This window comes from Apodemus sylvaticus, chromosome 9 (genome assembly GCF_947179515.1).
Source record: "Apodemus sylvaticus chromosome 9, mApoSyl1.1, whole genome shotgun sequence".
NCBI lineage: Eukaryota > Metazoa > Chordata > Mammalia > Rodentia > Muridae > Apodemus > Apodemus sylvaticus.
Window position 1 is genome coordinate 113,497,647 of NC_067480.1, and position 25,767 is coordinate 113,523,413.

Here is a 25,767-nt window from a genome sequence, read left to right on the forward strand (position 1 = left end):
TACTTGGGTGTCCGTGGCAGGAAGATCAGAAGTTTGAGGCCTGCATAACTGAGTTTGAGGCCAGCTTGAGCTACATGAGGCTCTGTTCAAGGGAGAGAATGGGAAATGGCCTACTTGGTAAGAATACTTGCATTAGGACCTGAGTTTGAATCCCCAGAGCCTATGTAAAATGCCATGTGTGTTGGTATGTGTGAGTGTACCCCTGGCACTGGTGGGATGGGGGTGGGGTGGGGTGGAGCTGGGGCTTGCTGGCCACTAACCCAGCTCCAGGTTGAGCGAGAGAGACCCTGTCTGAAGAGAACAAGGCAGACAATGGTCAAGCAAGATGCTCAGTGCTCTCCTCTGGCCTCAACATGCCACTGATGCTTGTACCCAGAAGACAGTTCTAGAGGCTAAGTTGTGGAAAATGAATTTCAGGTTTTAGAGTTATTTAAATCATTTTTCTTTGGTGACTATAACAGAGATATTTCTGAGGTGGATCGTAAGTACCTCGAGCCAGCCTTTCTTTCCATCATCTTCTTGTTTTGATGAGTGTCTTTCAGTATCCAGTCCTCTTCAGGGTTTGCTTTTGTCCTCTCTGGATGTGGCTTTAGCCTGCTGAACCCAGAAGTCCTGAGCTTTGTGAGTGCTTAAGGGGCAGCTGCTCCCCCTAGCTTTGATTGCAGGTGACTGAATAGTTAACACTAATGGACTAATGCCGGGGTAACGAAGTCCACATCTTGTTAGTTAAAAGCTGTCACTGCTTTCCCTGGCAGAAGCATGCAGGAGCTGGTACATAGGTGTGACTCCTTTTACAGGTGGACCTTGTGCAGTCTCCCTGAAGCTCAAAAGAAAGCTCACACAGCAGAAAACCCAGGTCCCAGCTGACATGGGTTTTCAGAGAATTGTCAGCAAGGTTTTCACTTATTTAATCTTTGCCTAACCCATAAGAGAGAAGTGAGTATCTCATTTTTCAGAAAAATATTGAGTCTTGGAAGTTACTGCTGTACCGAAGAGCACACAGGAAGTCATGAGGTTGAAATTCAAGCCTAATGAAGCCTGACCTCACTCTGCCATTCTTCAGTCTCTTCGAGGACCACAGTGAGAAAGGAGTGAGCTGCCCAGTTGATCCCTTTGGATTGTTCATATTAGTGACTTGGCTGTTCCCTGGCTGTACCCACAACGCTGTTTTGATTTGCTACCTTTTACCGTAGCCCTCACGTGTTAGCAGATATCGGCTCTGGCCCAAATTATTCATTTATTAATAACTGCACAGTTCTATAATGTCAAGAGGGGACGTCAGAGGCATTCATTCAAGTGATTCATAAGCTGAGCTCGTGAGTTGCTCTGTATTCTGGCTCTTGGTGGGTATTCATACTTAGTTCAGCCGCCCTTGGCCTTTGCAGGTCGCAGCATCGATCGACACTGGTGTCTGTGAAAGGGTAAGCCGCAGAATTGTAATCCCTTCTGAGTTAGTGTGTTTGTGATATTGCCTTTATTCAGGGCTTGTTAGTGCAGCCATTTCTAAATTAGGTAGTCTCACAGCACACCTGATATTCTGTCTCTTACAATGTTCTGACCTTCTTCTGTTGTTGTGTTCCCTGAGCCATAGATGCCGGAGCTGTCCCACCTTTACATTGTGTTTGTCATTTCTGTGATGGTCCCCAGTAAAGAGCAGGTAGACCTGAACACGTGCGCGCGCGCGCACACACACACACACACCGACACACACCATGAAAGTGGACTCAGCAAGTTGCAGTTATTGTATTTGTCCATGGTGTGTGTGTGTTTGTGTGTGTGTGTGTGTGTTTCTAAAACAAAGAAAAAGGCTATCAGTTTGAACTGGTGAGAGCATGAAAGGGGTTAAGTCAGGAAAGGGAAAGAGAGAAATAATATATTTAATCAGAAATGTAAAAAAAAAAAAAAATCCCTGAAATGTCTGTATTTCATAAAACTATTAGTTGTCTCCAGTCTTTAAAACAGACATACCTTTAAGAAAATTGGAACATGTGGAAAAACTTGGAAGAAGAAGGTATATCCCGGGTATTTCTTGGCTCTGAGAGAGCCAGTTTGTATTTATATCTAATTTCTTGGTCTTTGTATACATTCCAGTTAAGCTGCTCGGATGGCCCCTTGCTGCGCTCAGTGGAGTTAGTGCAAAGCACGCGGACTCTCTCTGCAGGGTGCCTGGCACTGGCCACGGCATTTCAGTTTTCTGACAGTCCCTGTACTTCTTGGTTCTTTTGGAATGCTTGGAGTGTAGGGAGCTATTGGTTGTGGCAGTGCGTTTGTTGTAGAAGTCCTGGGCTTTTCTGTACTGACTGTTCTTTAGGAATGAAAGCCATGCTGCTCTCCATCCCGCTCTAGGACATGCGTCCTAGCCAAGTCATTCTGTGGATCTACTTCATTAACGATCAGGACAAAGCTCAACACGCTCCTGGAACATTTCTATTGTAAGATTAGAGAAGCAGGATCTCAATTCTGTCTCAGATGTCCAGACTTACATTACAACTCTTGTCTCACCAGATTATTCACTGTAGAAACAGGCTGTCACATGGATGGCTGCTGGAATACTATGGATTTTTCTATAGTGTTGTGCTGCCAGACACTCAGAATAATTCATATAATTCATATTTGTTTTTGTAGCTCATGCGTTTCCAAGTATTTAGAACCAAAAATGTAAAATAACTTACAACAGATTAGTGGGAGGATAATTAGGAAATAGAGACAGATTTTTTTTTTCTAACAGGACAAAATCTAGGAGAGACCATGGGGTGTGGGAGAGGTGTACCTAAGAAAACCTGGAGAAGCAGGTTTGGAGCTAACAGTAGTGTGCATGAAATCCATCTTGCTCTGCCCACTAGGCTGTCATAGCCCCTTGTGTCTTCATGAAGGACAGAAGGTCAGATTCATTACTGTGTGTCCCTGTCTCTGTTTATTGGTTCCACACTAAAGATCCTATCAAACAAGAACAACTTAAAAATAATCAGGAATATTGCTGTGTTTATATGAGTATGTGTAGGTCTCTTCTTGGTTTTATTTTCTACAATATAATATATCATGTATGTAGCACTTGCATTATAATGGATAATTCTTGACTTCACTATATGGGAGGATTTGTTGAGGTTCTGTTCTATGCAAATACTCTGCTGTATTATATAAGGGATGGGAGCAGACATGGTGACCATGGCAGATTATGGGACTTGGCCCTGGGGATCCGAAGACTGACTGTTTCTGGATAACTAACACGTTGATTGCTTCTTACATCTTACCATGTGGCAACTTTCTAAAGAATTTTCTGTATGAGATAAAGAATTAATTCAAGCCGTGGAACAGAGGGACATGACTAAAAATACCTAGGAATAAGTAAATCCATCTTACCCTGTTTCTGATTGTGTTTCTCCATATGGCGTGCATTTTGTTAGCTCCTATCCATGTGTCTGAAAAGGTCCTTTTCTCTACTGATGTTTACCTCAGTGCCTGAGGCACTGTAGGGCATTGCTAACTGGCACCATGTGGCTGTCCTGACTGCTGAACTCCCCATACTGCCCTGAGTTCCCACTGGTTCTTGCTTTTCTCTGGCCCTGGTCTTGTGTTCACTGTTGGTGCTATGGAGAGGATAAGTGGGTGTCCAAAGGCTTCTGCTTAAAACACAGAGAGGCATAGTCTACTTACAGTACAGGTGATGCTAGGCACTATTCTACCTGTCAGCCAAGGTGCTCACATGTGTCACCTTTTGCCTAGAGAAGAGATTCTCAACCTGTGGGCTTTGACTCCTTGGGTGCAGAAATTCAAACACCCTTTTCCCGGGGTTCACCTAAGATGATCCTGCATGTCAGATATTTACATTATGACTCAAAGCAGTAGCAAAGAAAATAATTTATGATGGGCATTACCACAGCATGAGGAGCTAAAGGATCACAGCATTAAAAAGGTTAAGAGCCACTGGCTTAGAGGTTTGTCCGTCCAGACTGCTGTTGCTCCTCTGCTGTTTCAGAATTCACACAGTCTCCAATGTAAGCTGGTGGTGGTGGTGGTGGTGGCTCCCAGCTTTGGAATCTACTTTGCAGGGCAGTTTTTATAAATTTTGAGGCCATACCAACTGTGTTTCTTCAAGAACTCTGGCATGAGTAATGACTGTTTGCAGGACATTTGCTCAGTTTTTGCCTTTGCTATGTTTCCTTTGCTATGAAAGTTGAAGCTTACACAAAGCCAGGAGAAAAGTCCCTGTGTTCTAACTCTGCACAGTTGACTGTGGGCTTAGAGGCAGGATCCCACGGCTCTACAGGACTGGGCATCAATCACCTCTGTGTGCTTCACCCACAATTGCAAGTAGTCTCTTGCCTTGTAAATGGTGCGTTTATCTGCAGGCTGAGCAGCATCTCGTTTTATTCCTGAACACTGATATTTAAGCCACTTCTGACCCTGAGGGCAAGAGGAAAGCGACATCTGTCCCTGAGTGTGGTTGTAGGAGACAGATCCATGCAGCTCAGTTGAGAAAGTCTTGTTTCTCTCCTTTTCCAATTGATTCACCTCTGACTCTAACTCTTAGCATTAACTGACCAAAATCCTTGTTTACAGCAAGCCCCTAGGCAACAGTCACTTGGGTTCTTGCTGTGTGCCAGTCACTGACTGCACCCAGAGCTTTACCTACCTGACCCTGCCCTCTCTCCTCACCATCCACATCTGCTGTAGAAGATGGGATGGTAGGGAGAACAAGAGAGGCTCTGCAGAATTCCCCAGGCCAAGTGCTAGGCCGCATGAGAACTGAATCCCAAGTGGGACTGGGGCAGTCCTGCAGGGACAGCACTCGCCTGTGTCTTCCCCATGACCATTTACTTATTTTAGTTTATAACGTTCAATTTTGTGTCAACTGAGTGCAGTCTTCGAAAACTAAGGTGTATGTTTAATTTTGCTGGTGGTTTGGCACCTTCAGTCATATTGGAGAATGTCACATGTAATCTGTGCCACATTTTTATGCATATTTTACATACTCAAATTATTCTTGCTCTTGGATTGGGTACATGTGTTGAGAAATACTGAATATGTATTTTCATCAAGAATTATAATGAGAAATTAAGGTATTTTCATTGGTATCTGTATTGCTGTTTGACTTTTGCATTTGTTTAAAAAAAATCTCTCTAAATCATTTTTTTCCCTAAGCTTAAATGTTTAGTCACATTACTTACCGGCCTGCTAAGAAAAGAACATAGCTTTCATATGTGCTGGGAGTAGACATTCAGCTTGGAACCCTGTACGTAAGGAACCATGTGGTTGTAGGGAGTGCTGTTTGCCCTAACACATCTATCCCTGAGCTGGCTCTTGGTGCAGCTGCCCAGTGGAAGAGGGACTGCTTGGGCACAGAGAAGACAAGTATTGACAGCTCTCACCCAGCTCACAAATATGCCCTTCTTCACATGCTTAGCATTCAGCTCTGACCTTGGGAGTTTTATATGGCACTTGGTAGAGTACTTCTTTAAAAGGTACTTTCTTTTAGAAAGAAATCCCCATTAGTTCCAGAAGAAAGAGGGGCCAAGCCAGGAATTAGTGCAACCCCTGTTGGCTGCACCTTCCCACCCTCACAGGCACACAGTAAGATTTTGAGCTTTCTCAAAGGGCGGGAAGGAAAAAGAGCTATAGGACAAGGTTCTTAGCAGTCACCAGCACTGGTTTGGAAGGGCTGACATTGTTTGCAGTGGTCGTGGTGAGATAGAACAGTGCAGTTCATTAATTTAGCGTATGTGTTTTTGATGGATGAGTAGCCCTAAAACCCTGCAGGGAAGAAGTACATACAAGATGGCTTCCTCACAGGTTCCCGTTGCTGCGTTCTAATGCTCTTGACAAATCTAGGAGTTCCGCAGATTTGGGGGTAAGTCTCCACTCCTGTAAAGGAAAAGCCACACTGACCTATTCCTGGGACACTGTCATTGCCCATGTACATGCCCAGGACATTTATGTAGGATTTGGAGGATCAGCTCAGCATTGGAGAAGACATTGATTTTCATTTTTCAAAACTGGAGTTAATGTGGAGGAAAAGTTCCTAAGTTTTCTGTCCCACTCTCCACCTCCTTGGGTTTACACATTCTAGCTGTCACACAGTACATACTCTGCCCTCTGTAGAGGATAAGTTCTAGTGAGGAGAGTCTTGGGGTAAAATGGGATGCTTGTTATCCAGGAAGGAGCAGGGAAAGAGTTGCCTTATTACCTTGGTCTCTAAAATAGTTTAGAATTCAGAATTCCTTTAAGTTGCTAATGATGGTTCCCCGAAACCCACCAGCACAACACTGAGATGGGAATATCCAGTTGTCAAGCCTTTTGCTTTGCCCTGTCTGCCAGCCTTTGAGGGCAGCTCTGCCTCTCCCATGCCTAGTCTCCCTCTCTGTAGTTTCTCATGGCCTCTGGAGTCCCTGCTCATACATCTCTCTCCCCTTTGATTTGTGTCCCCTGCTCCTGCCTTCAATGTGGAACCCAGACTTACACATTTTGGAGCATCTCAAAGCCTGTCTGCTTGTGACTCCAGATAGCTATAGTTCCTGCCAGGGACATTCCTGGTCCTTATCTTGGTGGGCTTCTCTCCTTCTGGCAGGGTGAGAAGCTACACACTCACAGGGACCTTCCCTTTTATGGCATTTGTCACCATGGTGACATTTAGTATTAAAAGCTTTTCATAATTTTCAGTTGACTTTAATAATGGATCCTAACTCTAATGTAGGAAATGCCCACACATTAGTAGCTTCTGGTCATAACAGTATGAACAGTGTTTTAGCATAAATAAAATTTTTGGTTAAATTCAGTTTAGGTTACAGATCTAATTAGTGGCAAAAGTTGTTCTTGGCATCTGTCCTTTGAGTCTTCACGAATGACTCTTCTGCACTGGTGTGTAATATCCTGAGTGCCAGAGAGACGTTCTTCCTGCTTGGCTTCAGACTGAGCTCTGAAGAGCAAATAAGCAGAAATGTTTCATGAAAAGATAGAGAAGAAAGGTGCTGTTTATAGAAATTTACCTTGTAGTCATGGCTGTCCCTAGCTCAGTGCTTTGGGGGTTATTGAGAGCAGCTATAGTCTAGAGGTAAATGTCCCTGAAATCTCCTGCAGCATAAGAACCACCTGTTGTAAGAGATCATGCAGGGGTGAACAGATGTTGGAAGATGTGACTCTGCCCCCATGTCACTCTTGAAAGCCCACACTGATAGTGAGTAGGTACATATCAGGATATTACACTGAGCAGTGCCTTGCCTTCCACCCACCTTTGGTGATTATGTTAAGACTGAGGTGGTCTGGTTTCCATTAAAAAACATCAGGTTGGTGAGATGGCTCAGTGGGTAAGAATACTAACTGCTCTTCCAAAGGTCCTGAGTTCAAATCCCAGCAATCATAAGGTGGCTCACAACCATCTGTAATGAGAACTGACACCCTCTTCTGGTATGTCTGAAGACAGCTACAGTGTACTTACATATAATAATAAATAATTTTTTTTAAAACAGTCACTGGCCTTTCAGGTCCCACTTCCACTACCCTGTAAACATCTGAAGTGTCACTGGCGTAGTCAGGTAACTAACTGACTACAGTTGTGCCTGGGTCCATTTTGATTTAAACTTGACTTTATCTAAAATTGGTCTGTGTTCAATTCCATGTCCTATTCCCTACTCGTGATTGGGGTTTCTCTGATATTTTCTAAGACACTGGACACAGTACAATGCAGTTTGACTACTCTCTACCAAATCAGCTTTCAGAAAACAGGCTGCCGGGGAGGAAAGCCTCCTGGCTGTAGATACTGTCTTAGAGATTGCTCATAGGAAGTGGGCAGTGAGACTAAGACTCTGTATGCCCAGAAAACAGTGCGCACTGCTTTGGTGGTTCATGGATCCCATGGGCATGGTTGATGGGCCATCTGTTTGCTACCTCGTCTCTCCCACACTCAAACCCAGGAGGCTCCAACTCCTAAGTGTTGTTTTCTGCTTGCTTGTCCACACTGTGACAAATAGGCACCAGTGGTTTGGTACTTCAAAGAAGATGCATGCGAGCAGGGAGTGAAGATGGGGGAGGCATGTTTTATTTTCTCGGGACTTTCAATTGATGTGACAAAATCAGCTGAAACCGAGGTTCAAAAAGAGAAAAATAGTAAAATCAGCTTATATCATAAGAATGTATTCTTACAGGATTCTGGGAGTGTGAGGACTCTGTCTCTTGGGGAATTATTTTGCTGCCCTCCACCCTTCATTAAAAGCTAAATGACACTGGCACCTGCTGCTTCCCTCAGGGTCCCTGGCGAGCTTGGATACCACATGTGTTCCCTCTGGCTCAGCAGTGCAGGTAGAACAAGCCCTAATAACCCAGGTGGAAAAGCCTTGAATATAAAAGAGTTTAAGAAGTATTGACCAGGTTAAAACTTGGAGGTAGTGTTATCTTACATGGTCAACCTGTCCAAATATCCTTACAGTTATTGCCATAGTTGTAATTCATGATTTAATACCTGTGGTTTTTTGATGGTCTTAAGGCAATCCCCATTAAAGGGTTGTTCAACCCCAAAAGGGACATGACCCACAAGGTTGAGAGCCACTGCTGTAAAGGAACACAGCTATGGCTTTCTTTCCAGAAGTGGCTTCATCCCCAGTGCACTGGGCCCACCCATATTATTAATGAAGAAAATGCCCCAAAGGCTTACCCACAGGCCTATCTGCATTGTTTTCACTTGAGGTTCTCCCCAAATTACTCTAACTTGTATTGAGTTGACAGAACACTAGCCAGAATACATAGCAAATTTGGGGTTTGTCTTTTCACTGGTTCTGTTAACATTCTGTTAAATTGTTTTAAACTTTATTCCGAAGTAACTGAGTTAATATTACCAGCATTACCACAAAACTAGATGCAAGTCAAGTCAGCATACCACACGGTAATATGAAATCACGCAAAAGCCAAATGTTAAATACTGCCTCTAACTGAGAATTATCTGTGGTCACTTTCTACCTTCCTTTGTCAGATCTCATAAGCCATAATAATAACTAACTCTAACAGCAGAAATGAGTGCCCTCTAATCCAACAGCTTAAAGTTAGGAATATTTTTTTTTGGTTAGCAATCATTTATGTTATATATATGATTAGTTGCAAAATTAAGTGATTTACCCCAGAGTTCCCAAAATTCAAGCACACTCTATCTGAATGAGGCAGCTTGACTATATTTTAGAGCTATCAAATTTGTTTGATGTTTTCTCTTAAATCTCAGGGCTCCAGCTGGAAGATGACAGAGCATGTCTCAAAGGTGTTGGTTATAACAGCTCTTCATCTTTGGGGAATAGGAGTGCATAAAAGATTTTGACTTTAAAATGATGGACATTAATAATGTATGACATATTCAAACTTTTATTAGAGCTCACTTTTTACTTAATTTTATTCAGAGAAGTTAAAATGTGCCTGTTAACATCAAATATATATATAGCTGAGGACCAGAGAGTTGACACCTGGTGCCAAAAAAATCATCATAAAACTGGAAAAATATAGCCTGCCTGCAACTCCAGCTCAGCTGTTAGCTATCTGTGCCATCTATCTGTTCACAGAACAAAAGTTGCCATCCCACGGAGTGCATGTTACTACAGTACAGCTTGTGGTCGGTCTTTTCTCAAGTCTCTACACACATGGCTTCATTAGCAGCTTGATCACCTTCTATATCTGGCAAACCTTACCCACCTTGGGCGGCTCTGTGCTTAGGGAGGATGGCTGCCTGGTGTGGGACAACTCCACTGCTCCAGTCAGATCATCTGAGATTCTGAAACCTGTGTCACCTGCATACTGTTGGCTGCTCTTCTGCTTAGGGTTCTGTGGAGAGGAAACAGCATTGAAGCTGCTCAGGGGCTGCAGGGAGGAAATACTGAGGCACATGGGAACTTGCCTCCAGTCTCTTTGGCAGTACACAACAGGCAGGCCTCAGGGCTTACTGCCTGCAATGGGAGCTGGCCATGATGCTCTGCCCGGAGCCTTTGTGGTCTGCCTCAATTGATGTATTGAAACCTCACCCCATCTACCTCTGGTCTTGGGAGGTGTAAGACCTTTGAGAGGCCTCAAAATGAAAGGTTAGGGAAACCGGTTTCCCCATCCTACCTTGTGGGGACATAGACAGGGGAAAGGGGAGGTGGGACCTCACCTAGTCTGCTGGCTCTGTGATTTTAAACTTCAAGCTTCCAGAACTTGAAAAGATTAATTTATGTTTGTGGTATTTTACTCTTTACTCTTTTGGTGGATCTTGGGCTTCTTCATTGTAAATGCTCAGCTTTAATTTTCTGTTGGAAGAAGTAAACACGGGGCCTTGGAAACAATATAAATGTTTGCTACTCTAATCCCAGGGCCGTGATCCATGGTAACAGATTTCAGAAGATTGAAACTTCTCTGAATACAGATCGTCGGTGTAGGTGTTAAAATCTTGCTCCTGGGACCTAGAAAACAGCATGTTATAAGTCTTTTATTTGGGGATTATTCTTTTTCAATATTTCTTTTTTAAATATTTACTTTTTATTTATATGAGTATATGGTTTTTTACTCATATAAATATACATTTACAGTTGTATATTGTAGCTGTCTTCAGACACACCAGAATTGGGCATTGGATCTCCATACAGATGGTTATGAGCCTCCATGTGGGTGCTGGGAATTGAACTCAGGACCTCTGGAAGAGCCGTCAGTGCTCTTAACTGAGTCATCTCTCCAGGGATTTCTTCACTGGAATTTTCTGTTCCTTTATTTTTTCCTCCAAAGTGTTGTAGTTTAAACATAATTGAACAATCTGTAGATAAAGCCATTACTTTGCACGGTGTGATACTTTACCTGCCCCAACACATAGCTTGCTAGCAGTTAGAAAGTTTCTATGGGATAATTCTAGATATTCTCATTCATATGAGTTATGCAAAGCAGACTGCAGCAGCATACACAACTGGAAAGCTCACACCCCAGCTCAGTTCTGTAAGGGATAATTTTATGATTAACATGAGATTTGGAAAGAGGAGTGTGTTGTACAGATACTCCAGTGTGCACTGTGTCTGGACTGGTACAAGATGGCACATACGAGGCATGTTTGTTCTGAGTGGGATTCACTAAAGACAATAGGAAGGACCCCACTGCTGGTGCCTGCATCCGCAGTTGGTTGTTGTGACCCTAGTTATAAGGATAAGGATTAAAAAAAAAAAAAGATAAGGATTCTGGACACAGCACTGGAAAGTACTTCTCCCTATATGTGGTGTAGATGGAGTGAGCAGACCCTCTGGTTAATAGCATTTCCGGTCTGCCATGTTTATATGAGCTTGCTATTTATGGCCAGTTAATATTGCTTGGGTACTTGAAAAATGGATGTGAAGACTTGCCTCTTAAGAAAATCTTTTGATAAAATATGCCAAGTTCTAGGAGAAAAGTCATATAGGTTTTCCATCACAGTCTTCAAAGTCTTATACTGTTGATTATGAGCCTAGCCTTTAACAGCTGAGCCATCTAGTCAGAGACCTGGGATTGGGGAGACTCCAGGGAGTCTGTGCACACGACCATAGCTGAGAGTCCTAGCAGTGGGCATGTGGGGCTTGAACTGGCCACCTCCTGGGACCTGGGACCTAGGCCCCAAACACATAAGCTGCAGATGTACAGTTTGGTCTTCATTCAGGTCCTGCAACAGCTGGAGCCCTGTGGCCTGCCTGTGGGTCCCATTCCCCCAATTCCCAATGGGAGAGGATGGTCTAGTCCTGCTGCAACTTGCGGTGCCAGGATAGGTTAGTACTGGGTAGAGGCTGGGGAGGGAGAGCTTCCCATTCTCAAAGGAGAGGGGAAGGGGAAAGAGACTCTGGGAAGGCTGGATGAGAGGTGTGGGCTGTGATCGGGATGTAAAGTTAATAAATAAATAAATAAATAAATAAATAAATAAATAAATAAATAAATAAAGTAGTGGAAGAAAAGGAGAAAAAATAAGCTCTTCAAAGTCTTCTGTCTGGATTTAGCATGTCAGCAAATCTTTTAGTAATTCATCAGTCCGTTGTAGAAAAAAAAGGTTCAGTGTTTTGTGAGTAAAGGGATTGCAGATGGAGAAGGAAGAGCCAGCTTGCAGCCAGGGAAGAGGGGGCAGCAAAATCAGAGGAGCAAAGAGGTCTTGGGGCAAACTGTTGAGGAGGGAGGTGAGGGGATGACAGGGAGGTTACAAGCTCTTCCGGCTAGTTCTGGCCCATTGCAGAATGCCGCAGGCCTTTAAGTTCATTTAGTCCAACTTCTTACCCAGTACAAAAGTGCAGGCACCTTTTTTTGTGTGTGCCTTTTGCCTTTTTTTTTCAGTCCTGAGACCCAGGAGATCGCTAAAGCTGGCCATCCTTCCAGAAGAATGTCTTTTCTCTGTTGTTATCTTTTGTGTCATAGACCTACTGACACTTGTTAATGGGTAAAATGAAACAGACCACTTCCGGTAAGTATCAGCTTTTAATAACTTCGTATCTGTGCCACACAGCCGGACCATTTTCTTTTCCAGCTACTTGCTGTCGTTTGTAACCAGTCTTTGTACGTCCTACCCTACCCTGCCCCCACTAAAAACTTGTATACCCTGAGAGTATAGGAGTGGGAATAGTGTACCTGTATCCAGTGCTAACTGAACCCATTGCCATGTCTTCACAGGCCTCGGAAAGACGCGCAGGAAGCCGAGCGCTCGGGATGCGTCCCCAACGCCAAGCACGGATGCAGAGTACCCAGCCAATGGCAGTGGTGCTGACCGCATCTATGACCTCAACATCCCAGCCTTTGTTAAGTTCGCCTACATAGCAGAACGAGAGGATGAGCTGTCCCTAGTGAAGGGCTCCCGTGTCACAGTTATGGAGAAATGCAGTGATGGCTGGTGGCGTGGCAGCTTCAACGGGCAGATCGGCTGGTTCCCCTCCAACTATGTGCTGGAAGAAGTGGACGAAGCTGCAGCTGAGGCCCCCAGCTTCCTGAGCCTGCGTCGGGGTACTGCGCTGAGCAATGGGCAGGGTGCGCGGGTGCTGCACGTGGTGCAGACGCTGTACCCCTTCAGCTCCGTCACTGAGGAGGAGCTTAGTTTCGAGAAAGGAGAAACCATGGAGGTGATTGAGAAGCCTGAGAATGACCCTGAATGGTGGAAATGCAAAAATGCCCGAGGCCAAGTGGGCCTGGTCCCCAAAAACTACGTAGTTGTCCTCAGTGACGGGCCTGCACTGCACCCCACGCACACACCCCAGGTCAGCTACACCGGGCCTTCAGCCAGCGGGCGATTTGCCGGTCGTGAGTGGTACTATGGCAACGTGACACGGCACCAGGCGGAGTGTGCGCTCAATGAGCGTGGCGTCGAGGGTGACTTCCTCATTAGGGACAGCGAGTCCTCGGTAAGTGCCCAGCTGCTCCTGTGCTGGAGCCATATTGCCAGAAGAGAGCTATATGCACTGTTCCCTGACCTGTGAGTTCAGGGATTCCAGCCAGCCCTGGTTCATTTGCCTGGTTCTCCATTGTTAAATGTCTTACCAAGTCTCTTAAGTTAGGCTTAATCATGGGCATGACAAAAATTATTTCTAGGGTTCTGATCTATCATGTTTTAGGTGTCCACTGAAGTTCTTGGAACCATCCTCAAAAAGTGAGTGTGACATGTGACATGACTCGTATACCTTGTGTGAGTGACATGACTCGTATACCATTCCAATGGCATGTTCACTGACGGTACTTGAAATAGCAAAATGGTATTTGAGGGCCCTACTAAACTAGATAAATACTATGTTGATACAGAGTCAGCTACTCCCAGTTTAACTAAATCTAGGTTGGGTAGACTGTGAAGTCCCTGTTGCTACTCCTTTCCCTAGTTGTAGGAAGATAAGAAAAGTGATTTTCAGCTCTCAAGGATGGCCTTGGGTCTGTAGAAAGAATTCCCTTTTCCAGTTTAGAGATGCAGGCTTCATTTTCCATACTGCTTCCTGTCTATGTAGAAAACCCCTGTGATTACTTGTTCAACACCATCTGTATCTGAGTATACAACGTCCTCTCAGCTAATAGGTGCCTGGCCTCTGACACAGCCTTGTGTTGCTGCTTTGTTTTCCTTTGTAAACTGTATGACCCTCCAGGAGTCTCTGCTGCAAGCGGAGTCACTGAAAAGCTCATCTCTGTAAAGCTCTTAAAGTCCTTATAAACAGAACTGAAGAGAAACCTGGAGTGCTCAGGGAATGAGGACCTGCCTGGTACAGGCAGTCTCCCTCTAACAGGGTCTGCTTGTGGGGCACCATGGCTCAGCAGGACTATCTAAAAGAACATCACAGGGTTGAGGTCTAGAAGGTGTTCCCAGACGCTTGACTCTCCCACAGGACTGAGGCGGGTGTATTTAGGCCTTTAGCCTTACTGTTTGTGCTTCCTGTGAATAACCCAGTTTATAGATACCTTCCCAGTGACTCTTCTAAACCTGTAAGCAAGAGTTTAGTCCAGTGTGTTCAAGGGTTACTAGTTCTCCTAGGCTTTGGTTTCATGTTTTGCGTTCACACTGTAAAGCAGAATGTGTGTACTGCTCTACTAGTTCAGTGAGCAGTGTACACAGAACTGATCTGAGAGGAGGTCACAACCCCTCGTCGGGAGGGGCTACTGAAGTCTGTTCTTTAGAGCAAAAAGACGCATTGAGCTAGCGGAAACCAGATCTCTTTATGGTATCAGCAGCTTTTCAGAGCCGGCCTTAGCCTTAGATATTCTTAGGCAGGACTCTGAATGCTGACTGCCTCTGAAATCTGAATACTGAGATGTCCTGACAAGACAGGACAAGGATGTTCATCATTGCTGGCAAAGACTTCACATGGCATTGTTCTCACACCTTGGAGGCTCTGTGCCTGGCTGCCTTAGATCACATTCTGGGCCCGTGAGGAATTTAAGGGCAGCACCAGAGCAGAAGCAGGACGGGAGCTGGAAAACCAATTAGAACACAAAATGCCCAATCCAGTGTGCCCAAGAGCCAAAGGCTTGAGGCTGGAGTGGCTTCTTGGGAGAGAGAGGGCTAAGAGCCACATAGTGAGGAGGTACCGGCCTCTTTATTGGCAGATGGGTGGGGTTTCTAATCCAAAAAAGACCCGTTGATCTTCTGTTTGCAGATAAGCAGCCTTCTTCCCACTGATGGAGGCATTGATTACTTACAGTTTAACCATTGTTTGTGGGCATCCTTTATTCTGCCAGGTTAAGACAGGCTTTTGTTTCTAGGGATGTGGAGGCAAAGAATACTTTATTAGAGCATGTGTCACTTCCAGAGACACTGATTGGGCTGCATCTGTGTGGTGCCTTTGCCCCGTGTTCTGTTCTTAGGACTGTTAAGCTGTGTATGTGTGCCAAGGGGTCCAAGTTGTGTTAAGTTTTCTCCACTGATGAAAACATGGGCCAGATTGAAGTTTACTGTCTCATTTGTTCATAGCCCCTTGCCATGACAGGGAAGGGCCTGTCCTGGTGGACGGTGACACCCTGGCTTATTCTCTCGCACTTTCTGCTGCCTCTCCCATGTTCCGTGTCACTTCTCCCGTTCCCTGCTGCCTCTCCCATGTTCCGTGTCACTTCTCCCGTTCTCTGCTGCCTCTCCCATGTTCCGTGTCACTTCTCCCGTTCTTTTGGGATTTTTCAGGTCAGAGCCTTGTTCTCACAGCCAAACCCGGATCACACAGAACATTAATTCATGATCTAATTGCATATCTCAGGGTTGAGGTATAGAAGGTGTTCCCAGAGTCTGGACTCTCCCACAGGACTAAGGCAGGTGTATTTAGGCCTTTAGCCTCCATTGTGGGGGGGTGCGGGGGACACAGGGACTGTGGGAAGCCCGACTCCTTAATGTGAACAGTAGTCTGGGGGAACACATCTCCCTGATACATATCTCAGGTAATTAAAGGTAAATGAATAAAGCTCTGGGGTGGCGTTCTGCACTGATAAATGCCTGCAGCTTTTCTTCCTCGAAGTATTAAAATCTACCCTTCTCTGAGGTACAAGAAAGTCTGTACTTTTGAGGAGAGAGGTGTGCATTGCAAGTAAAATAAGCATTGTTTCATCTGTGCCTTCCAGGCTGCAGGAGGGCTAAGCATTGCAGGACATAGTTGGCATTGTACTGGACTTGAGAAACAAACAAGCAGGCCTGTTTGATTCAACCACCCCCAACTGCAGTCCCCACCATCCTTTCTCTTCTGACTCTTTTTTCATTCTTATTTATCTTGTTTGCTTATCTATAATGACAATTCTTCTTGAAAACTAACAGAGGCACAATATTTTTCCTTGTCCACCAACACTTGTAAACCAAATCTGCCTAATGTAGAAAATTCACAGAAGCCGTGCCTTCCCTGAATGGACATCAGCTCCTTACGTGTTCACCTACATTGATTCTATGGGAATGCTTCAGAGGCTGTACTTAAAATTAATTTCTGGCAAGCAGTACAAGTGTCAGGGTTTTATTTTCTGGATCCCTTTCCTTGTAAAAGGTGCTCAGAAGGCATTTGGTGCCAAGTGAGGAGACCTTCTGAAGGGAAGAGAATGTGCTGGGTGGATACAGGAGCGCTCCCTCTGTAGTTTTAATCCTCAGAGAGCGAATAAGCCCCGCCCCTGTGCATTATGTGCTGTGATAATATTAGGTACTGATGTTTGTCGTGCTTCACACTCATTTCAGGTAGAGATCAAAGTCCTTTGATAAAGATGATTTAATATTTTATTGACCGCACAGGCAAAGCCAGTGGGTGTTTCATTTTTCCCTTTTAAAGCCAATTAATATTACTTGATTAGGAAATAAAAACTAATGAGTTCTTTGTTTTCGAATTATTATATATTTAAATTTTATTTTATGCATATGGATGTTTGTACCACATGTGTGGCATGTCCTTGGAGGCCAGAAGAGGGTGTTAGATCTCGCACTGGAATTGCAGAGGGTTGTGAACCACCATGTGGGTACTGAGAATCGAACCTGCACCTTGTGAAAAAATCAACAGCACTCTTAACCTCTAAGTCATCTTTCCAGACCAAAATAATTTTATTTCTTCTAGAAAGATTTCTGACCATAGTTTAAGAATAATGGATTGTGACATTTTAAGTATTTATTTCTTATAGAAACATTTGTAACCACAATTTCCTTGACCCATCTGTCTAGATGGGGATTCGTATAATGCAGTTCAGATCCAGATCCTTCAGGAGCTGTGACCATAGAGATGGTGGCCCTTCTCCCCTCTCAGCTCTTTCTGGGTCAGCTTGGAAGACAGAAGCAGTCAGCTCGTCAGGGTTTGCAGTGCCCAGCTTCCTAGCCTATGACTTATCCCCAACCAAGTTGGCATTAGGAAAAAGCAGGGCACCCTGAGCAGCATCTATATTTATCTCTTTCCCTGTCTTAGAGTTTCTATTGCTGTGATAAATACCATGACTGAAAGGAACTTTGGGAGGAAACAACTTATCTAGCATATACCTTCCATATCACAACCCATTATTGACTGATGTCAGGGCAGAGACCTGAAGGCTGAAACTGAACAGAGGCCATGACAGAATGCTGCTTCGTGGCTTTCTCAGCCTACTGATAATTCCTGGACCATCAGCCTGGGGGTGTCACTGCCCACGGCGAGCTATGCCCCCTCACATCAGTTACCAGTTAAGAAAATGCATGACAGGCTTGCCCACAAGTAAGTTATCGGGTACATTTTTTTACTTGAGGCCCCCTTTTCCAAAATGACTCTTTGAATTGACCTAAAAGTAGCCATTACAGTCCTGTTTTGGAAAAAGTTATTTTGTCAGGCTTTTTTTATGGTACCAAATGAAATTTTTTCTAACTTTAAGCCTACCTATTCTTATTCTTTAAAATTATTTTAATCTAATATATTCTGATCATGCTTTTCCTACCCTGAATCTTACCCATCCCTAAACTCCATGTCCCCTCCCTCCCTCCCTCCTTCCCTCCTTCTCCCCTCCCTCGCTTTCTCCTCCCTTCCTCCCCGCTTCTCTCAGACAATCAAAAATATTTTTAAGTTTTAAAGAAAGAAAACACATGCATACAAAAAGCACAAAATGAGAAATCATAATGTACATCCAAAAGACCAAGAAGACAAACAAAATATGAGACAAAAAGTTTACAAAAATGCTGTTGAGTTTGGTTTGTGTTGATTGTCTACTGTTGGGCATGAGGCTTACCGTCAAGTGTGGTTAATGTGTACAGTTAGATTCCATTGGAGAAAACTAATTTATCCTTTTGAAGTAGCTGACAGTTGCAGATTGCTTCTTGGTTAGAAGTGGAACCCTATGTCCACCTTCTCTTCTCACAGATAGGGCCGCATGTAGCTTGAACATGAACAGGCCCTGCTTTGCTGCCACAGTCTCTTAGAGGTCATATATGCCTCAGTCCTGATGTGTCTGGACTGACACTGTTTCCTTAGGTCCTCGTCCCCTCTGGCTCTTCAATCTTCCTCCCTCCTTATCTACATAGGTCCTAAGGGGAGGAGCTTGATGAAGACATTCTTGTTAGTACTGAGTATTCTAAAATCTGTCACTCTCAACACATTGTCCAGTTGTGAGTCTCTGTATTTGTTACCATCCATTGAAAGAGGAAACTTCTCTGCCTGAGCAAGGCCATCATCTCTGGGTATAGTAGTTTATCATTAGGGGTCATTTTTTGCTTTGCTACTTGAGAACAAAAGTATTTGGTTTGCTCCAAGGCTCATGGTCTGTCCAGTCACAAGTCCTTGGCCACCTAAAGTAGTAGCCAAGTATGGGTTCTGTCTCATGGAATGGGCCTCAAATCCAGCGATACAATGGTTGCTTACTCCTAAAATGTTTGTACCAGAATTGTCCGGCATATCTGTGGGTAGATCTCAGGGTTTGTAGCTATGTTGATGATTGCCTTTCTCCTCTAGTAAGTGTGCAGACTATTTTCCAGTACCATGAACCTAGTCAGTAAGTGTGAAGCTTCTAGTTAGGTTCCAACGTGACTTCTCAGTGTTCATTGTGATATGTAAATGTTTTCATCAGCACTAGGAACTTACCTCAGTCTTAATCTCAGAAGGCTATATACGTTTAGAATGGGCTCTTTTCTAAGAGCCATTGTTCATTGCCTGGCTGTTTCCCTCATCCTCAAGTGAGGCAGACTCCTCACTAGCCTTTGATCTTCTGTACTTGCTTTAAAGCAGGCAGTGCGCCACTGTCTGGGGCCTGTGAAAAGGATATGATTAGTTTGAGAGATTAGCTCTTACTCAAAGATGGCTCATGGTGTGCATGCACATACTCCAAGCTTCAGAGCATCTAGTCCCAAGTATTTGGAGCAGAGGATACTACAGTGTTGAATCCATGTTGACCTGACATATATAACTGTAGGAATGTAGAAAATAGAGAACAACCGACAACAACTTGGGAATCACAATGTGTCTGTGAGAGGAGTCATCCAAGCCCACATCTGTCTGGACAGTAGTGGTAAAACATGCTCATTAATCTGTAGCTGCCCTGTCAGTTAGCTCCGCAATGTGTCTAGCTCCCACAAATCACATACTCAGCTTCATCATTTCCTTCAGCTTGGCTTTTGCCTGTCCAGAGCTCAGTACAAATGTGGAGAGCACAACATAACCCTGCCTTCTGCAGCGCAACATACACTCCGTCTTGAGAAACATAAATCTTTCCAATCCTGCCCTGTCCATCTTCTGAAAAGTCTTGCCTGGCCTGCAGGCTTGAGCCAGGTCCTTGTTTCATCCCCCTGCACACCTCTTTCAATGAGAGTTAGCCCAAGGATATATTAGGAACATTTAACCATGTCTACTTTGCGTTGCATAGAAGTCTAAAAACTGTTACTCCTCTAAGGGGGTAAGTTGATTGTGTACAGTGGAAAGATTCTCCTCTGAGCCTTACAGAGCTATATAGGGTTACCCAGTTCATCCTTTGTTTTTTGTTCATGGGTGGGGTTGTGCTGTACTGCTGCCTGGAGACCCCGGCCTCTGGAGTACTATTGCTGCTACTGCTAAAGGGTCTGGATGCTACCTTTTCAGTTCTGCCAGCACGGTAAAGGGGGAGGAGATCATCCCGTCAGCTAAAGCAGTTCTTCTGACTAAGGAAAAAAGTCAAATTGACAGTTCAACCTTTAAGAGTGTTCAGAAATGTTCTCATTAAAATCCTTTAGATCTGTAGCCCCTTTTTGCATAAAAAGTTAGGTAGTATCCTAGTAAAATTGTACTAGTATCCTACCTAGTACAAGGTAGAAATGTTTTTTACCCAAAATATGTAAAAGTATAATGGAAAAAGAAACTTAAAACCCAGGATCAGATATGCCTTTATCACTTGACTTCCTGAAATGCCCACATAGCTAATGTGTGAACTATACTAAGGGGGAGCTTCTGAGGTTGACTTTTTTGCTATTTGGGTTTTGTCTGGTTTGCATTTTCTACTGTGGCTGTGGTAGACACAAGTGTGTGTCTTATAGATGAAGACATTCCTTTTGCTACACAGAGAATGGATTTGTAAGAGTTTGGCTTGCCTACTCGTAGTCCCACAAGCATGCTGTGTAAAGTAGTCTTGAGATGAAACTGTAGACATGGACTTGGAATGTGTGTCTTTAATAAAACAGTAGGAGTGGATATTTCCTATCTCTGAGAAGCTACATCAGTGTTCTTTGCCATTCCCCCAAAAATTCCATAAGAGTACTGGGCTCAGCGGTTAAGAGCACTGACTGTTCTTCCAGAGGTCCTGAGTTCAAATCCCAGCAACTACATGGTGACTCACGACCATCTGTAATGAGATCTGATGCCCTCTTCTGGTGTGTCTAAAGACAGATAGTGTACTTAAATATAATAAATAAATAAATCTTGAAGGAAGGAAGGAAAGAATGGAAGGAAGATGGAAGAGAGGGAGGGAGGGAGGGAGGGAGGGAGGGAGGGAGAGAGAGAGAGAGAGAGAGAGAGAGAGAGAGAGAGAGAGAGAGAGAGAGAGAGAGAGAGAGAAGAAGAGAAGAGGAGAGAGAGAGGAGAGAGAGATTCCACAATAAAGGTTTATGCTTAAAGGAACTCGAAGATCAGATCATCATATAGCTCATTCAAGGCAGCCACTCAGATGCTCTGCCCAGGCCCAGACTCTACCCATCTCCATGACCCTCCATACCATTAAGAGGGCCATCGTGGCGCTGTGGCGTGCCACTTACAGATTTACATGCTCACTGTCAGTTAACTGTTATGGACTTAGCATCCACAAAGAATAAAGAACTGTGATAGATTGAAACTAGAACAGTTAGCTTTGTAACTGCCTCCACAGTTTGTCCTTGTGCCTGCATTTTATCCACAGCATGTTTTACTGCCATCTGTTCCATAGAGGCGCAGTGGCTTCAGCAACCACAGCAGTCAGTGTCCCTAGGTTTTCTGAGTCGTGGATGAAGATGTGTTTGTAGAAGAATGAGCTAGGAAGTCCAGAGAGTCCCTGATGCTAGGGCAATCTCTCAACTTTTTTCTGGTCCCTAAGAAAAACTGAAATAGTCAGCAGGTGTCTCAAGTGGGCAAAACTATGTTTGATCGCCAAGAAGCAGCACTTGGGGACAGTGCCTCCTCCCCGTGACTTCCCATGCCCACTGTTAGTGGCTTCTGTGGTAGGAAGGGAACAGCCTCCCCACCCACGGTGGCACTTCCATATCCTGGATTCTCAGCAAAGTTTCTTAGATCGTTTGTAGATCTTCACTTAACCTTTATCTTTGTGGGTTTTTTTTTTTTTTTTTTGGTGGTAAAACGGCTTTAAAACCAAATTGGCTGTTTCAACAGTTTTTAAGTGTGCATTTTAATCAGTAGATGCTTTACATACATCATGGTGCAGCTGTAAAATCTTCAGCGCTTCTTTACTGTCCCAAACTGGAACTCTGTCCTCCGTGGACACTGACTCCTTCACTGCCTGCCTCGCTGAGATTCCATTCCCAGTCTGAGTGTTTATACTTAGGGGCCTCTTTTACGTGGAATTATGTAGTGGTTGTCCCTAATTTTATTTCAGTTATAATGTCTTCCGAGTTCATTTATGTTGTAGCAACATTTTAGAAATTGTCCTTCAATAGTGAGTAATATTCCATTTTCTATATCTATTTGTCTGGTGATAGATTTTCAGGGTGGTTCTAGTTTTGCTTTTAGTTATTAATAATGCTGCTGTGATTGTGGAATATATAAATATTTCTTTAGGTTTCTACTTTGAATCCTCTTAGGTTTGCTGAATCAAATGCTAAATCTATTTTAATTTTTTGAAGACTTACATATGTTTCTCACAAGGATGTTTCTAAAATCCTTGCCACTAAACATTCCTTTACAAAGCCTGATATCATGACAGGAGCAGCGGGTTAGAAGTAGCATTTTTATACCATGGAGTCAGCTGCACATATTAAATTTAATGTGTGGTAACCATGGTGGAATCCCATATTCCCCTTCCTTGCTGTACACTGTTTTACTTCTTTTTTTTTTAATTGAATATATTTACATTTCAAATGTTATACCCTTTCCGGGTTTCCTCCTCCCTGAAAACCCCCAACCCATCATCCCACCCCCTGCTTCCAAGTATATGCCCCTCCACTCAACCCACTCCCACCTACCCCTGCCTCCAATTTGCTCACGCTGGGACATCTATTGAGCCTTCATAGGACCAAAGACCTCTCCTCCCACTGATGCCCGACTAGGCATTCCTCTGCCACTCTTTTGGCTGGAACCATGTGTACACCTTGGTTGATGGTTTAGTCCACTAAACTACCAGGTTTATTCCCTGGTAGCCTTGGGGTGTCTGGTTTGCTGACATCATAATTCTTTCCATGGAGCTGCAAACCCCTACACCTCCTCCAGTCCTCCCTCCAACTCCTCCATTGGGGACCCGATGCTTAGTCCACTTGTTGGCTGCTAGCATCTGCCTCTGTATCTATAAGGCTCTGGCAGAGCCCCTCCGGAGAAAACCATAACAGGCTCCCTTTGGTATGCACTTCTTGTCATCCATAGTAGTGTCCAGGTTTGGTGACTGTTTATAGGATGAATCCCCAGGTAGGGCAGCTTCTGGGTGGCCTTTCCTTCAGTCTCTGCTCCACACTTTGTCTCCATAATTGCTCCTGTGAGTATTTTGTTCCATTTCTCAGAGGAACCAAAGCACCCCCACTTTGGTCTTTCATCTTCTTAAGTTTCCTGTGGTCTGTGAATTGTGACTTGTTTATTTTGAGCTTTTGGGCTAACATCCACTTATCAGTGAGTGCATACCCTGTGTGTTCTTTTGTGATTGGGTTAACTCACTCAGGATGACACTTTCTAGTTCCATCCATTTGCCTAAGAATTTCATGAATTCATTGTTTTTAATAGCTGAATAGTACTCCGTTGTGCATATATACCACAATTTCTGTATCTAGTCCTTTGTTGAAGGACATGTTGGTTCTTTCCAGCTTCTAGCTATTATAAATAAGGCAGCTATGAACATAGTGGAACATGTGTCCTTATTACATGTAGGAGCATCTTCTGGGTATATGGCCAGGAGTGGTATAGCTGGGTCCTCAGGTAGTACTATGTCTGATTTTCTGAGGAACCACCAAACTGATTTCCAGAGTGGTTTTACCAGCTTGCAATCCCACCAGCAATGGAGAAGTGTTCCTCTTTCTCCACATCCTCCAGCATTTGCTGTCCCCTGAGTTTTTCAGCTCAGCCATTCTGACTGGTGTGAGGTGGAATCTCAGTGTTGTTTTGATTTGTATTTCCCTGGTGACTAAGGATGCTAAACATTTCTTTAGGTGCTTCAAAGCCTTTCGAGTTTCCTACGTTGAGAATTCCCATATTTTAATAGGGTTATTTGACTCTCTGGAGTCTATCTTCTTGAGTTCTTTGTATACAATGGATATTAGCTCTCTATCCAATGTAGGATTGGTAAAGATCTTTTCCCAATCTGCTAGTAGCTGTTTTGTCCTATTGACAGTGTCCTTTGCCTTACAGAAGCTTTGCAGTTTTATGAGGTCCTATTTGTCGATTCTTGTTCTTAGAGCATAAGCTATTGGTCTTCTATTCAGGAAATTTTCTCCTTTGCCCGTGTGTTCAAGGATCTTCTCCACTTTCTGCTCTATAAGCTTCAGTGTATCTGGTTTTATATGGAGGTCCTTGATCCACTTGGACTTGAGCTTTGTACAAGGAGATAAGAGTGAGTCAATTTGCATTTTTCTTCATGCAGACCTCCAGTTGATCCAGCACCATCTATTAAAAATGCTGTCTTTCTTTCGACTGAATGGTTTTAGCTCCTTTGTCAAATATCAAGTGACACTTTAGGTGTGTGGTTTCTTTTCTGGGTCTTCAATTCTATTCCATTGATCTTCCTACCTGTCTCTGTATCAGTACTACACAGTTTTGTTATCACTATTGCTCTGTGGTAGAGCTTTAGGTCAGGGATGGTGATTACCCCAGGAGATCTTTTGCTGTGGAGAATAGTTTTCCTTCTCCTGCATTTTTTGTTATTCCAAATGAATTTGCAGATTGCTCTATCTAGCTCTATGAAGAATTGATTTGGAATTTTGATGGGAATTGCATTGAATCTGTAGATTGCTTTTCACAAGGTGGCTATTTTTACTATATTAATTCTGCCAATCCATGAGCATGGGAGATCTTTCCATCTTCTGAGATCTTCTTTGATTTCTTTCTTCAGAGGCTTGAAATTCTTGTCATACAGATCTTTCACTTGCTTGGTTAGAGTCACACCAAGGTATGTAATATTATTTGTGACTATTGTGAAGGCTGTCATTTCTCTAATTTCCTTCTTAGCTTGTTTATCCTTTGAGTAGAGGAAGACTACTGATTTGTTTAAGTTAATTTTATTTATACCCAGCTACTTTGCTGAAGTTGTTCATTAGCTTTAGGAGTTCTCTGCTGGAAGTTTTGGGCTCACTTAAGTATACGATCATATCATCTGCAAATAGTGGTATTTTGACTTCTTCCTTTCCAATTTGTATACCTTTGACCTCCTTTTGTTGTCGGATTGCTCTGCCTAGGACTTCAAGTACTATATTGAATAGATGGGAAGAGAGTGGGGAGCCTTGTCTGGTTCCTGAGTTTAGTGGGATTGCTTCAAGTTTCTCTCCATTTAGTTTGATGTTGGCTACTGGTTTGTAGTATATTGCTTTTAGTATATTTAGGTATGGGCCTTGAGTTCCTGATCTCTCCAAGACTTTTATCATGAAGGGATGCTGAATTTTGTCAAAAGCTTTTTCAGCATCTAATGAAATGACCATGTGGTTTGTTTTTTTTTTTTTTTTTTTTTTTTGAGTTTGTTTATGTAGTGGAATACATTGATGGATTTCTGTATATTGAACCATATCTGCATCTCTGGGATGAAGCCTACCTGATCATGGTGAATTATAGTTTTGATGCATTCTTGGATTCGGTTGGCCAGAATTTTGTTGAATATTTTTGCATCAGTGTTCATGAGGGAGATTGTTCTGAAGTTCTCTTTTCTTGTTTGGTCTTGGTTTGGTTTTGGTATAAGCATTTTTGTCTCTTCATAGAATGAATTGGGTAATGTTCCTTGAGTTTCTATTTTGTGGAATAGTTTGAAGAGTATTGTTATTAGCTCTTCTTTGAAGATCTGATAGAATTCCCCACTGAACCTATCTGGTCCTGGGTTTGTTTGTTTGTTTGTTTGTTTGTTTGTTTGTTTTTGGTTGGGAGACTATTAACAGCTGCTTTTATTTCCTCAGGACTTATGGGACTATTTACATGGTTTATCTGATCCTGTTTTAACATTGGCACCTGATGTGTGCCTAGAAAATTGTCCATTTCGTCCAGATTTTCCAATCTTGTTATATAGCTCTTGTAGTAGGATCTGATTATTAGACTAGCTAAAGGT

General features: G+C 43.5%; 1 protein-coding gene across 4 annotated transcripts in view; it reads left to right on the forward strand.

The window, feature by feature from the left end:
- The window catches only part of Nck2 (NCK adaptor protein 2), a 146,385-nt gene that overhangs the window by 104,133 nt on the left and 16,485 nt on the right, over positions 1-25,767 (forward strand). For 3 of the 4 annotated variants that reach the window (XM_052193282.1, XM_052193281.1, XM_052193279.1), the window contains one exon: positions 12,610-13,331. In XM_052193282.1, coding sequence (XP_052049242.1) covers positions 12,610-13,331 — 722 coding nt within the window. Of the gene's footprint in view, positions 1-12,346; positions 12,404-12,609; positions 13,332-25,767 lie in introns of those variants that run through there. The other variant, XM_052193283.1, reaches the window with a different exon arrangement.